Here is a 14,248-nt window from a genome sequence, read left to right as displayed (position 1 = left end):
TGGTCAGTTTTAAAATGTCATTTTAATATTAACTTCCAGATATTCTCTGCCATGGGAAATACAGAAAGTAGCAAACAATCTTAGTTACTTCTAATACGCAGCTAATTTCAGCAATTTGAGCTTATTGGTTTTTGGGTTTTTTTACTACTTATTATAAAACTCTTACTTCATTGACAGAATGTGATTTCATATTTTTCTTGGGAAAGATCTGCATTTCTCAACAACAAACAAAAAGGATTTTGAAAACACCCAGCACAACCCAGCATCAGCCAATCCTACAGGCAGATTTAGAGTTTTTATTTGGTAGTTTGGTTTGTTTGCTTTTCCCCTCAGACTTAATTATATTCACCCACACTTCCCTGTTTGTCCACAGGCATGAGACAATCAGAGTGAGAGAAGTTTAAAAAAAATAAGTACTTGTAGACTGTGGTACTGCAAACATCATTGAGTTAACAGAGAAAAAAATGTTATATAAATAATCTAGGGGTAGAGTTAACCAAATATTAACCTTTATCCAGTTATGGATGTCTGCTTGGGTTTCTTAGTTTGGTTTCTGTGTGAGAAACACACAACTATGGTTTAGAAGTCACTGAGAGGTAAAGGCACAAAAACAGAAAATAATAGTGGGTGGGGGAAAACCAACACTCCTTGCTAAAAGAAAGTAGATTATTAAAGCAGTAAAGCTTAACGGTTACTTACTTATCTCTTAGGACTACACCTTCTATGCAGGCTCCAAATAACAATACACAACTGAAGTCTTGAGTACAGAGCGTGCTAAGGAAGCAGGATTTATTTAGACATGGCAGATAAAAAATAGAAAGCACTGGGAAAAGTTCACTATCTGCCTCTGTCCTACAGCATTTGTACTGCAGTATTTCCACTGGTGAGTAAATTAACATCCCATTGCTCATATATACTTTCTAACATAAGCGACAAACAGTTACTGTTCTAAGTTTTGATTTTTAGAATAGCATAGCTTGAAATGTTACAGCAAAGGTGATAACCTTTAAGGAAGCAACTTGCATGTAAACATCACTTTTATCTACAACTATAGAACAGAAAATAATATTAAAATATTTTTTCCTGCTTCTTCTGTCGTGTCTGAAGATATTTTGAACAGATGGCAAATAATTCCCTGGCACCTTCTCATGTTGTGATCTCTGAAGGTATTCATAACACCACCAGTAAGTCCTTGAATATTTGTTTTATTATTAAACTCTACTACTCCTGCACTGGGAAGTATAAGATAATTCAATTTTCTTGGCTCTAGCACACCAGGAAAGGCTTTGATCTGGTGACTGAAATTTAGATGAAACACAATTTAAAAACACAAGGTACGATAAGGGAGGAAACACTGTTTTCTCCTAGAAATTATGTGCAAGCTTTCCGCTGGGCGGCGTCATAACATTTACATATGAGATTATTCTGTATGACACTAACACTAGAGTTGGGAGGGAAGGGGTCACATATGTGACCTGGTTTAATAGGTATTACATTCAGAGGAAGCATTTTTGTTGTTGTTGGCTTTTGGGGTTTTCTGCTTGTTTTTGTGTTTTTTGTTTTTTTTTTTTCTTAAGTGCAAGGTCAGTTCCAGAAATAACATCTGGAAAAGTCAGTACTCCTAAGAAGCTGAGGTAAGTGACCTGGGATCCTGACTGACAGATATTGATGATATCCTGACTGGCATTTCTGTGGTTAAAGCTTTCCCTCACCTTATCAGTCCACTGCATCCTAAGAAAAATATGTATCTGTATTTAACCACTCTGAAAAGCTACAATTATGCAGTAAAGAAAAGCAACTAAAAGAATAAAACAAAACACACACACAAAAAAGGGGGTTGGAAAACAGTGGGGTAGCAATTTAGATGCTTCCAGCCTAAGGACTTTTTTTCTTGTTAGTGACCAATCATACCCACAATAATTTAGTCACCTGAAAGCAGTTCCACAAATCACATACGCAAGCATTCATCTGAGCCACTTGCAATGCACTAGGACTGTGCTGCTTTTAAAAGGATACAGACTAACGATGTGGTGACAATAGCAAGAATCGTTCCAACAGGAATGGATTTTTGTGCATCTTTGAGGTCCCCTGACCTGTTTGAACCAGCCATGATGCCTGAAAATATATTATGGATGTAAGATCAAGGTCAGAGACCCACAGTGCCCCCTTTCCTAACATTCTCACCTGTTACTGATGGGAAGAAGATGCCGACCAGCACCATGAATGAAGTAGATATATCCGAAAGCACATACAGATGAAAGTTGCTCTTCTGGCCTGCTACATCAACAGAGGGGTGATGTGCTTTCTCCAGTATCTCTCCTTTCTCCAAATAATTGCTCCATAAGTTGTCTTCAAGGTCATCACCAAACAACAGAAAAGAAAATCATATTTCAGATCAGATTTATTCTCATTGCAATGAAACCACTGCTGAAGAACACAAATGTAATTCATGCAATTCAGTGAACAATACAAATAAAGACATGCAAGTTACAGGAAAGAACATCTCTATTTCATGTTTTCAAAAACAAAACAAAGTTAGTAAATACATATGAGTGGTCAACAGAAATCTAAACACATTTTAACCTCTAAAATTACTACATCTAACTTTCTTTTAACTTCACACCGATCTTAATCCCCAGAAATACACTGAGTCTTTTTAATAGGCCACTATATCCACACTCACGACTGCAGCAATATTTACCAGAGATCTGGATATATCCTGGTTTGCTCTTCAGATAGGGGAAAACATATGAAATTATGTTGTTGGCATTTCAAGTTTCACTAATAAATGTGGAATCCATTTTAGAAATCAGACTACTGGTTCCTTCCTAACTGGAGCTTTAAGTGCTCAGCACCAGCACACAGCATCTGTTCTCTGGCACTCGTTTCAATACTGAAAGCTTTTCAACAATATTACATTCAGGACTGGGAAAAAAGGAGCTATATTTTATACAAGTTATGTATTTTTATGCCACACCTTTTAAAATGCCACTAGCAGCTCCTGGAATGCCTGCTATCTCCGTAACATTGTTCAGTAGGAAATATTCATCACAGTTCTCAGTGGTTAAGTTTGTATTGTGGCAGAAGTTCTCCCAAAGCTTAGAAGCCACGGTGATATTATCCTTAACTATGGTTTTGGCACAAACATCAAACTGATCTCTTATCAAAGTCCTGTTGCCCAACATGCAAATTCTGGAAGGAAAATGTAAAAAACAGCATTATAATGCAGCACCTGCAATATGAAATCTGCCTTTCCCCATCACCCCCCTTTCACATAATAGAAGCTTCAAGAGGCTCTATTTTTCTATGTTATTTCTCAGCTTCAAAAAGCTGGTGGCAGCAGGAAGAAGAGGATTCATCTGTATTGCTTGAAGGTTGGATGTTCTTACAGATTTTGGGAGATGCATCAAATTATGATTTAATGAATTTGGTAACAAAGATAAATTTACGTTAAATAATAAAAGGGAAACATTAAGCAACATTTTTATTTTCATTTTAACAGAAGGAATGGAAGATACTAAGAATATCTGAAGATACTTGGAAAGGCGTTATACCAGTTTCTGAGCAGCAGCACTTACGTGATCTCTGACATTTTAGCTTCAGAATTAGAAGGATACAATTCAGTGACAACAAGCAAAACTTCTTGTCAGAATGTTTATCACTGCTAAAATCCAGTGCCTGATGAGATTCACCTCACTAAGTTTTCAAGCATTCAAGATTTTTAACACACATCTCCAAAGATGATTCCAAAGACAGTGTGATACAACATAATTAACAGCTTGCTGCCACTGAAGTTTATTCAGCCTCTCTTTCCGTTGCCATAAAATGCTCCCTGAAAGCAGGGCTCGGGTGAAAATTTACTTCTGTCTGCTATTTTAGTAAGTTGTATTAGTTCACAGATCTCAAGCACTTCTTTCACAGGAAAATGAAGGACACAAGGCCATTTCTTTAGGGCTTAGAGCCTGGGCCTCCTGTATATAAGATAAGCACAGTCTCCAGTTATTGCAGTAAAAGGAGTACAGCCCAATGAAGAGTGGTAGGGAGAACATTCAAGAACAGCAGAAGAGGTAATGAGGGGAAGTAAAGACACTATTTTTCACAGCTGTGACCCCGCCACTGTTGTAAATTACTATAACCATTGGGTCCTAAATATCTGAAGGGAGCACTTGAGGGTTGAGACTCCTCAGTCGCAACATTCTGAAACATAAATAATTATGCAGTCTCAAATCCTCTATTTCCATATCCCATCTCCTGACAGAACTATCAGGAAACACTGCTTGCATTTCTGGTAAAGCACATGCAACCACATTATTGCTGTTTCAGCTTTGAGTATAAGAAATCTCATTACACGATTAACAAGCCAAGGGACATACTTCCAGAGCAGAGCTTCTCATGCAGTAAACTCATCTGCTTTCAAATTAAGGGGAAGCTCCACTGAAGCTTCAGCATGAACTCATCAAACCTACTATACCTCCCTCTACTCCTGAGGAAGCAGCTGCAACACACCACCACAGCTTCCATCCACAAAGGCAGCGCATCATTTCTTACTGGCCAGGGGAAAATGGAGCTGCCACACTCTTGTTGAGGAGGACTGCATAAATTCTTGCTTGAAAGTAACTGAATAGCCATAGGCTAAGATACTGGATTGTCTTCATGGGAAGTGGAGAAATGTCAACCTCCATCAATCTAGCACACTCACAAGACTTAGCTCTACTAAGGAATGTGACAATATATTTATTTTAGCCCAAGGAATTTCTATTCCATGAGCGTTGCATGCTGTTACTACACACAGATAAAAAATAATCGGAAATAATTCGCAAAAAAAAGAAACTTTGACAATCTATTAGGATAATCTTTTAAGAAACTTCCATTGAATCCCATCTTCCAAACCTGTAGTCAAAGCTGTACCCCACCGAGGAAAAAATATTACTCACGGAAATTCGGGTGGATCAAAGATGGACTTGATAGCTCCAGCATAAATGGATAATATGGATATCACTACGCAGGCCAAGAAGAGGGAAGCAAATTTGTTAACATATTTCACTCCTACAAAGACCACCACTGCCATTAAGATGAGGAATACAGTTCCATACACCCTCATGTTGTTTAGCATAGCACTGGATGCGTCATGGGCACCGGATGGATAAAAAATTGCTGCTTGTGGCACAATATATGTCTGAAATAAGAAGAAAGCAAGCTGAAGGAGCACAGAAACAGAACTCTGTCTATACTACTGTAGTGATCTTGTTCCCATACCAAAAATGTTTATCACTGCAGCATGCCCTTCACCACGAACTGTCCTTGAGTTTACAGGAAAAAAAATCGAGGGCTAATAACCCTTAATTCAGTAGGGCAACTGAGCCAACTTTATTAATGATGATCATGTGTCTTTAATTTAGCCATACTTTCATCCATGTTTTCAATAGGCTTTGCATTCTAGATATCCACAGAGTGTGTAATTTCAAAAGTCAACAATGACCATACTGAGTTGGAGACCTTTCAGTCTGATTTGTGAATATGTGTGTGAATATGGGACAAGAATACTGCAGTATTTTCTGTCAGCCAGCTGTCTTAAAACCATGACTATTCCAGTATTACTCACCAATAAAATCTCAATGGCACCAAGAATGTACATCGCTCCTGCAAATGTTGTTCCCAAATAAAAGCACAGCCCTACAGCTCCACCAAACTCTGGGCCTAATGACCTGGATATCATGAAATAGGAGCCACCAGCTATGAAACAAGAGATGTGAGAGTAAAGTTGTCATTTCTTAATTACTACAACAATAAAAATGTAACAACTATAGTACATATCTACTTTTCTAAGGCTTCAATTAAATCAATTATTTATTAGTACAGTGGTAAACAAAACAAAAAAATATTTTGCCTAACTGATACTGAAGAGAAATACCAGATATTAATTCAGGCTCCCTATCCTGATTCAACCAAATGTATCTGGAATAAACCAGGGTAATAGCTCACAGCAACATTTTTTTCCACTAATGAGAAGTATCAAACGGCACTTACCTGGAACAACACCATTTGTAGCAATAGCACTCATTGATATGGTTGTCAGCATAGTCTGCAAAAACAAGAAAAAAGGAATTAATTGGGTCAACAACATTATTCAAATTTTAACTTATTCCTTGTTAGAGTAAACCTGCCACAATATTTCTATTTATTCTGCCTTGACAGGTCATTATCTGAAAGAAAAGACTTAGCAGGAATTTAGCAAGGAAGGCAGTCTGAGACACAGAAAAAAGCTGTTTGCAGAACCAACACCATTGTTTTGACTGTATCTACACTGCAAATAGTTTGGCAGTTTAGAAATATTACCATGCATAAATTAAAAATAAAAACTAAAAACAAATCACACGCCTATCAAACAAAGCAGGAGAGCCTAGCATAAATCTGGCTTTTCACTACATGCACATCTACAAAGAAGCCTCTCCAAGTTTTTTGGTAGTTTCACAGGGGTTACATAACAGGCATTGTTTTAGCCATATACTTACACAGCAGCAACATAGTAATACAATCAGGAAGGACTGAAGAACACCAGCCATTCCTACCATCCAAGTCAGCCGAAGGAAGAGAATAACCCCAAAGATGTTCTGCATGCAAGGTAAATACACTCCCATCAGGGTGCCCATGCTGGGTGACTGGAAAGAAAAAAAGAAGCACATAGTATTCATTACGTGGAATTATTCAAAGCATAAGTAACCAAGAGCATACAACTTCAGTTTTTCAAATGACACAGCTCTGAGATGTAAGGGAGATGCACATTGATTACTACTGTCCTCCAATTCCACAAACCATAAAGCAAACTACTAACACTGAAACCATCAATTGATAAACAAAATCACATCCATCCTAGAAGGACAGGCTGAGAGAGCTGGGCTCTTCAACCCAACCTTATAGCAGCCTTCCGTACCTGATGGGTGCCTACAGGAAAGCTGGGGAGGGACTGTTATAAGGGCATGTAGCAACAGGATGAGAGGAAACAGTTTTAGACTAGAAGAGGGTAGATTTAGACTAGATAGTAGGAAGAAATTTTATACTGTGAGGGTGGTGAGACACTGGAGTGGGTTGCCTAGAGGGGTTGTGAATGCCCCTTCCCTGGAAGCATTCAAGGCCAGGCTGGGTGGGGCTGTGATCAACCTGGTCTAGAGGGAGGTGTCCCTTCCCATAGCAGGGGGGTTGGAACTGGATGATCTTAAAGGTCTCTTCCAGCTCAAACCATCCTATGATTCTAAGATCTTCACATTTACAATTATATTCAGCATTTAACATCAATCATTAACAACTGAATATACATTTGTTTTATTGTTAGAACCATGGAGTTTTTATGATGAAACTAGGTTAGGGCTGCAGATTCACAGTAGGATAGACCCCATCTTACTCCTAGAATTCAAAATACACTTTTGTGATAAGTACAAAAGATTTTGAAGCAATGTAGAGAAATGCATAATGCATTTTTGTTTTCATTCTCTATACATTACACAAATGCTTAAATCAATTTAGCATCAGACTCTGAATTACTTTTGACAGTGACTGAGAAAATGTAAATTATTCACATGACTTCAAAGGAACTCCACATTGCTGGCATCTGGCACCGTGTCTTACAGAATTCTCCTTTGCCTGAATAGTTATTTTCAAAGGACAGTCAGATCCCAAATGCTGATATCAAAGTCTTGCTGGTAGGATTTTCCTCCATTGGCACATCTGACACTCACAGAAATTCAGACCCAAGTCTCTGTGGTTTTCTGCCAAGGTTTTCCAGGGTTTCCATTTTCTAAAGTTTTCTTTTATGTTTAAAATTACAAAAAATGCTGAAACATGGGAGGAATAGAAAGTAACTTCCTAAAGACCTCTCTATTTCCATGCTTTCTCCTATAAATAAACCTGAATTCCTAAACATATCACAGATGAGTAGCATATAAGGAAACCCATGAACAGTCATCTGAACTGCAAGGATATCAAAAGGAACTACTGACTGAATTTTTCAAAGCAAGCTCTGAATTCTTTCAGTGACTAAGGTTAACCAGATCAATCAGTTTCCCTATACATGCTGCAACTTGTGTGAACCTCCTGACCGTACACTGATGGTTTGCAATGGACATACCAATGAGACTTGTCAGAATAGGGCCAGAGAGCTCTTACTTAGAAGCTCTGGTGCCACACTACAAAGAAGTCCCCAAAACTTTGACTGCTATATGTATAAAATTTACTGTCCTGCAGAGCTAAACACTTTGCCAGGATTATGTGTGAGGATGAAAGGAACTGACACCTTCTGAGGCTAACAGAAATGATTTTGAAACAAGTTGCTCCAATGCTACAGCAGAGGATCTTCTCAGGCTGTTCTGTATAGTATACCTGTTTCCTCTGAAGCTCAATCTATTCCTCCTACACAGCAAGGGCAGGTGGAGCACAGTTGTTGTATATTCCATATGCAGTTTTCCAAGCATTAGCATAGCAGGTGAGTTTTTAGCCTGTTCTTTACACATCTCTCAGCACCTGCTTCCTTTGCATAAGAATTTGCCTGACCTCCAGCTCATTCCTATTTGATCCATTTGGCAGCTTTGCTCTACTGTTTATCTTCCCCTCCCTATTCCTTTGAAATGGCTTCTTTTAATGTGCATCAAGTTACAACTTAACTTTAGCCACAGAGGAAGAGGAACTGTGCATTAATTGCACAGTTATGAGACTACTGCTGAGTAGAGCAGCTTAGGAGATGCCTAAGTGCCTGCCAGAAGACAAAACCAAAACCACACAGAATTACTAAGTGTGCACTTAGTACACTTAGGACAAGTTTAATATGGAGTTTGTATTTTCTTGCCCTGTGGAATACAAAATACCACCATGAAATGATGCACAAACACTGCTTGCACCAACCTGCTCACAGAAATATTTAATGAGAGTTAAACTGCAGCAACTTAACCCTCTTTATACATCTTAATAATCAGCAGCCTCCATTGGAATGAGTGAAACTAGACCTGTACTGAAGCCTCCGCAGAATACAGTCTGAAACAAAAAGGTTATTTAGTTCAGTCTCTACAGCTGTCAAATAAACAAGTTAGATGCCTCATGCTGCATAAAGGAAGTAAAGCACAGACATTTTGAAGAATGCTTTAGTTCAACTGAGAAGGAAAAGAATAATCTCAAAAAATCTCAGTTCCAATGCAGATCATGTTTCTGCTTGCATAGCACTCACTCTTATCAGCAGTGGACATAATTGATATCAATATTGATCTGAGTCTGAAGGACACTGTTTCCATTGTACCAGTATGACAGGTTATCAAAGCACTTGGCTGCAGGGCTCAGGGACATAGATCAGTAATGACAGCTTTTGCGGTTGCTCTGTAGCATGAGGACAGACAGCAGCACAGAAATGCATTGCCTTATTAAAGAGACATGAACTGAAATACTTAACGTAATTTCTACCATGAGAAGGGGATATTTTAACAGTGCTGTGACCGAGTGTTTTAATATAAGGCAGTACTTACAAAACACAAAAAGCAATCAGAACCTCCACCCTATTACAATCTTTTTCTGATGTATGCTTAAAACAGAATGATACTATCAATAATATTTAATGAGAATGCTGAAACAGGGTAGCATGTCTGTATTGAACTGTTTTCATAGAGTCACAGGGGTTTTGCACTAAAATTCTCCTCATCTGCATTTGCACCTTCTACAAACTGTGTTAATCATTCCAAAAGATGAGAAGGGAGGACAGTCACGTAATGTATTTTCCAGAGCTCATGGACACAGTGAGTCTCTTTTGGTCGTGTCAACTGAGAAAGCAGGCGTCAAGAACAGTGACCTTCACAAGGCAAAGCACTTCATTCTCTACTCATTTAAGCTTAACATTTGGGAGAAAGACCTCCTTTATTTTTTTAAACACCCGCCACTCAGATTTCTGCACTGTATGGGAAACTGTTGATCACAGCCTGAACCTCTGATTAACCATCTGAGGCAAGCAATGAGTCAGCTGTGGAAGCACAGGTGAAGGTAATTCAGCTGTGCTACCAGAAGGGGAGACTCCACCTCTTCCAGATCTCATTTTAGGACTCACTAACAGTAAGGCAGGATCTCTTTCTCTGGAGATTGCTCCTGTGTGGAGTTTACAGTGAGCATTTCCCATTTATCATTGATTATCATTCTATCATGATAATCTTTTGTACAAAACATCTGCATAGCCTCTGTTTACCTATTGACTGTATAACTATATGATTGTATAACTGTACAATTATAACTGTACACGCACTACATGTGCACACAGTTGTGCTCTCCCCTCTAATTTAAAAGGGTACAATTTAGGGGACAGTGTTGTGCTAAGTCACAAAAGGGTTTTCACTGATGGGGCTGTCTTATGTGCTCAGATGTACTTATTTACAGAAAGGACTGCTCTCTTCCTTCAGTTTTTGAATACCAGATCTAGAATCTGCTAACCCTCCTCATTCCACTTCTCATCTACAAGATGCCAATTCCAGTAAGTGACACAACAAAGTGACACAACAGGCCAGGCAGCTCACATTTGGTCACACCAGCTGGACATGTATGAGTTGAGCACACCTGACAGATCACTCAGCGATGAATCAGTTATCAAAGCTGGTACCCAAAACCAGAATGTGCCACCTGCTTTTTATCTGTACAGTTTCATAATAATTACAGTCCACAGCACTGTGTAGTTACTAGTTTGGAATATTCAATTTTTAATCATATTATAATTGATGGTCAAGTACTCAATTATATTCTACAAGATGTTTTAAACTCTCATATTGCTTAAGGCAAGATGGGGAGAAGAATTTCAAACTACTGCTATGATACTGCAATTGATGCAATTTACATCCAGGACAGACAGGTTAGGCAAATATTCATTAAGGAAAATGCAGTGTTTACATTGAAAATACTGAGATACTAACATAGGATGATATTGTCCCTTTTGGAATGGGTTACACAACTCACTCTGCAGCAATCATTTGAGAAGTCTGTAAGCACACATTTTAGTAGGGCATAATTTTGGACAACCAGAAGCCCAAAGTGCATATTACCACAGAGGCAGAGATTTCATGAGGACTGTATTGTCTTTTAAGTTAAAAACAACTTCCCACTTGTCTGTTATTTGTGGCATTTCTTTTCTACAAAGCTATAACTGTAACTTCTTTAACCAACATTACACTACGTCACCAGATTCTCCTAACTCTTTCTCAACAGAAAAATAAGTGATGAGCTTTCAGATTAGACTGCGTCTTACTTTGGTATCCTGGATGGGCAATTAACGAGGAAATAAGTGGGAAAAATGCACAGAACTGCCTCTAGATGGTAAGGACTGTGCCTATTTGAATCTCCCTTTGATTTACCTTTGTTGAAATAATAATCAGTCTGCAAAAGTAGATAATTTTTAACTTTATTTTTGTCTTAGGCAACGTCACCACATTAAGAGCTGATCTCTGACATCATTTCCCTCAAAAGCATGCTAAAACATAGATGCAGATGAAATTTCATATTGGTTGTATGAAGGTAAAAACTTTGAACAGACTCGACAGTTAACATAATACCAAGTGCCATACAAAAGCAACAGTTAAAATGTTTTAAGTTACTGTTTAGAAGTAAGGCTGAAGTATGAAAACGCAGTTACAACACTTAGACAACCTGCACTCATCCTTGTAATGATGACATACTAACCACAATATCAAATAGCATTCGTGGTCTTGGACGAAACTCAACTTCAAGCATCATGTTGACTAAGTAACTTTATTAACATGAGTGTAAAAACAAGCAGAGCAAGGAAACAAAACGTGCATAAGGAAGCTGGAATCCAGCAGTCAGCAGGGATTTACATGTTTTTCCTTGGAGAACAACATGCTGTTTTTCAGCATTATCACTTCTTTCTCTGTTTGAAACACCTCAAGGCTTTCTGACAGTACTGTAGGATTACATCTGTAGAATTCAAATGCTATCTTAGTTTTTTACAGAATATTTTCCTTTGGGGGAAAAAATAAATAAAATGCAAGCAAACAGATAGGCCTGCAAGTGCAGTAAAACGCAACCACACCACTAAAGGTTTTAGCACTATCCGAAGTGCCTGCCTGACTGCCAGACAACTAAGAAGAGTAGTTAGAACACATTGCCTGCGATAGAAATCAAACAACCAACAATAAAACCCCACCTTCAGTTTAGGTACCATAGCCAGCCCTAACAGGCTTCAGATCTCAATGTAGATCCTTTGGGGTGGAATTCAGCCGATTAAACACCTAGCAACCACAATGATACTTGAGCTGCCCCAGGGTGCCTAATCTGACCTCCACCCACCACTCTAGAGGGGTGTTGTCTTCTGCAAGTTCTGTGTCATACCTACCAGGCTCACAGATCTCAGATGCTTCCAGGAACCTAAACCAGCACTATGAAAGAGTTGTGGGGGTTTTCTGTCATTGTTGATTTGATTCACTGCTAAAAGCATATCCTATCTATCTAAATCCATACCGGGAATATGCAACAGTACTGTAGTGCATTATCCTCAACCTCTGTTTCAGAACCAGCTTTTTTATATCACCTTATTACCTACCAAAGAGCTCTATGGCATTTCTTTGTAAAGCTGTCGTGACACCTTGGAACCACAGAAGTAAAGATAAAGCAGAAAGGACTCCAAATCTCCAAAACCAGACATGGAATCACTGAGTTGATTAGCTGGCAATAGAAAGAATCTTTACTTACTTTTGATACTTTCTTCTTGGAACCATCAGTGCTTTCTGCTTCTTCATGTTCCTTAACACCTTGGGTAAGATTAGTGTAGTTGACCAGCTTGCCAAGCAGAGATGACACTTTTGGTCGTATATCGAGTTCTTCCTGTGGAAGACAACTAGTCAATTTCTGTGAGTCACAACACTGAGGGAGATCTGCTGGGGTCAGGCCTTCCATGAGAAAAATCAAGGGAATCAGAGAGTATTTAATTGCACTGATGAGAGGATTTATTTTCTGAAACAAGGGCAACTCTGCTAAGAAAAAGATGTGGCAATAGGAGTGCGCTATATGCACTCTTCTCCTCAGGTACTGGAAAGCAGATTTTATCAGTAAGGAAGAACTCTGAGCTTTGTGACTGTAACAAAAATGAATACATGCCTTGTATGCATCTCAAACGACAACTGACAGAAAGCAATACACTTTTAAAAGTTTACAAATAAGGCAGCAATATCATTGTAGATTTGGGTATGATTGTTTTATTATATTTTTCAAACTATGTCATCTTATGTATGTGGATATATATATATATATATTTATAAATATAAATATATATATATTTAATAATATAATAATATTATATATATATATTATATATATATATATATTTAATCCCAGAAGCCACATCTGCAGAGCCTCACAGTTTTACATTCTTCCCATCCAACATCTGTTTCTCAAAGCGTTTTCATCTGTGGCTTCTCCACGCAAACAAATACTTTCCTCAAACAAAGAAGAAAAAGAAACAACAACAAAAAGCAGCCCAGTGAAACAGCTAGCCTGCAAATTCAGGACGAAGACACTCCCTTCCTCTCTCTCTCTCTGAAACATTTTACATGTCAAATTGCACAATATATAATGCATGGCAAAGAGAAATGACTCTACACAGAAAATAAAAAGCTGGTTAAGACAGATTTCCTTGTCTGGAGTTTTATTGTCATGTATTGTCATGAACAGTTTCTGGGAGGATCAGTGCTTTGTATCTGATGCATAAACCAACACCAAACAGCTGAAAGGATGCCATGAGCAAGTATCCCTTTTCTTACTCTTTTCTCACATCTCATCTATGAAACCTACAGTTTTCACCTTTAAGAATCTGCTTATGATTACTCTCAGAAAGAGGTTGAGTTAACATGCTTCCCATTCCATTGGGCAGCATAGCCCTTGGGATATTCTGTTCCTCCTCTTTAGTACTACAGAAGCAGCCTGCAGTCCTGGTGTGCTACTGCACTATTGCTTATGAGAAAAGCAAACATGTAAGTAACAGCAAATCAAACTCCCCAACTGGCCAGCCCTCCACAACCTGCAAGAGAGTTTATCCTGTTCACAGATTTACTGTACTTTGGAGGGAGGAGACAGCAGAGCTGGGAGAATGCTGCAAAGGCTATAGCTCAAGCATAATGCCACAAAAACAAAGTTATAACATTTCCAGGGCAGCAGGTTAGTTATGTGTTAGGCTCAGTAGCCACACAGCTGAACTATGTGGGGGTCAACCTGGCTGGGCATAGGA

The 14,248-nt window shown here is 38.5% G+C and overlaps 1 protein-coding gene across 5 annotated transcripts in view; it reads right to left on the bottom strand.

The window, feature by feature from the left end:
• SLC12A4 (solute carrier family 12 member 4) overlaps positions 1-14,248 on the bottom strand; it is a 50,854-nt gene that overhangs the window by 13,026 nt on the left and 23,580 nt on the right. For all 5 annotated transcript variants that reach the window (XM_032447008.2, XM_015873792.3, XM_085551770.1 and 2 more), the window contains 9 exons: positions 12,718-12,849; positions 6,513-6,659; positions 6,028-6,082; positions 5,603-5,733; positions 4,935-5,176; positions 2,978-3,192; positions 2,185-2,349; positions 2,017-2,115; positions 700-757 (listed from right to left, as the gene is read on the bottom strand). In XM_032447008.2, coding sequence (XP_032302899.2) covers positions 700-757; positions 2,017-2,115; positions 2,185-2,349; positions 2,978-3,192; positions 4,935-5,176; positions 5,603-5,733; positions 6,028-6,082; positions 6,513-6,659; positions 12,718-12,849 — 1,244 coding nt within the window. The remainder of the gene's footprint in view (positions 1-699; positions 758-2,016; positions 2,116-2,184; positions 2,350-2,977; positions 3,193-4,934; positions 5,177-5,602; positions 5,734-6,027; positions 6,083-6,512; positions 6,660-12,717; positions 12,850-14,248) is intronic.

Source organism: Coturnix japonica, chromosome 6, assembly GCF_054131305.1.
Source record: "Coturnix japonica strain WE chromosome 6, WE-NBRP24, whole genome shotgun sequence".
Taxonomy (NCBI): Eukaryota; Metazoa; Chordata; class Aves; order Galliformes; family Phasianidae; genus Coturnix; species Coturnix japonica.
The sequence above is the reverse complement of the archived record's forward strand: the minus strand, read 5'-3'. Positions and strand labels throughout refer to the sequence as shown.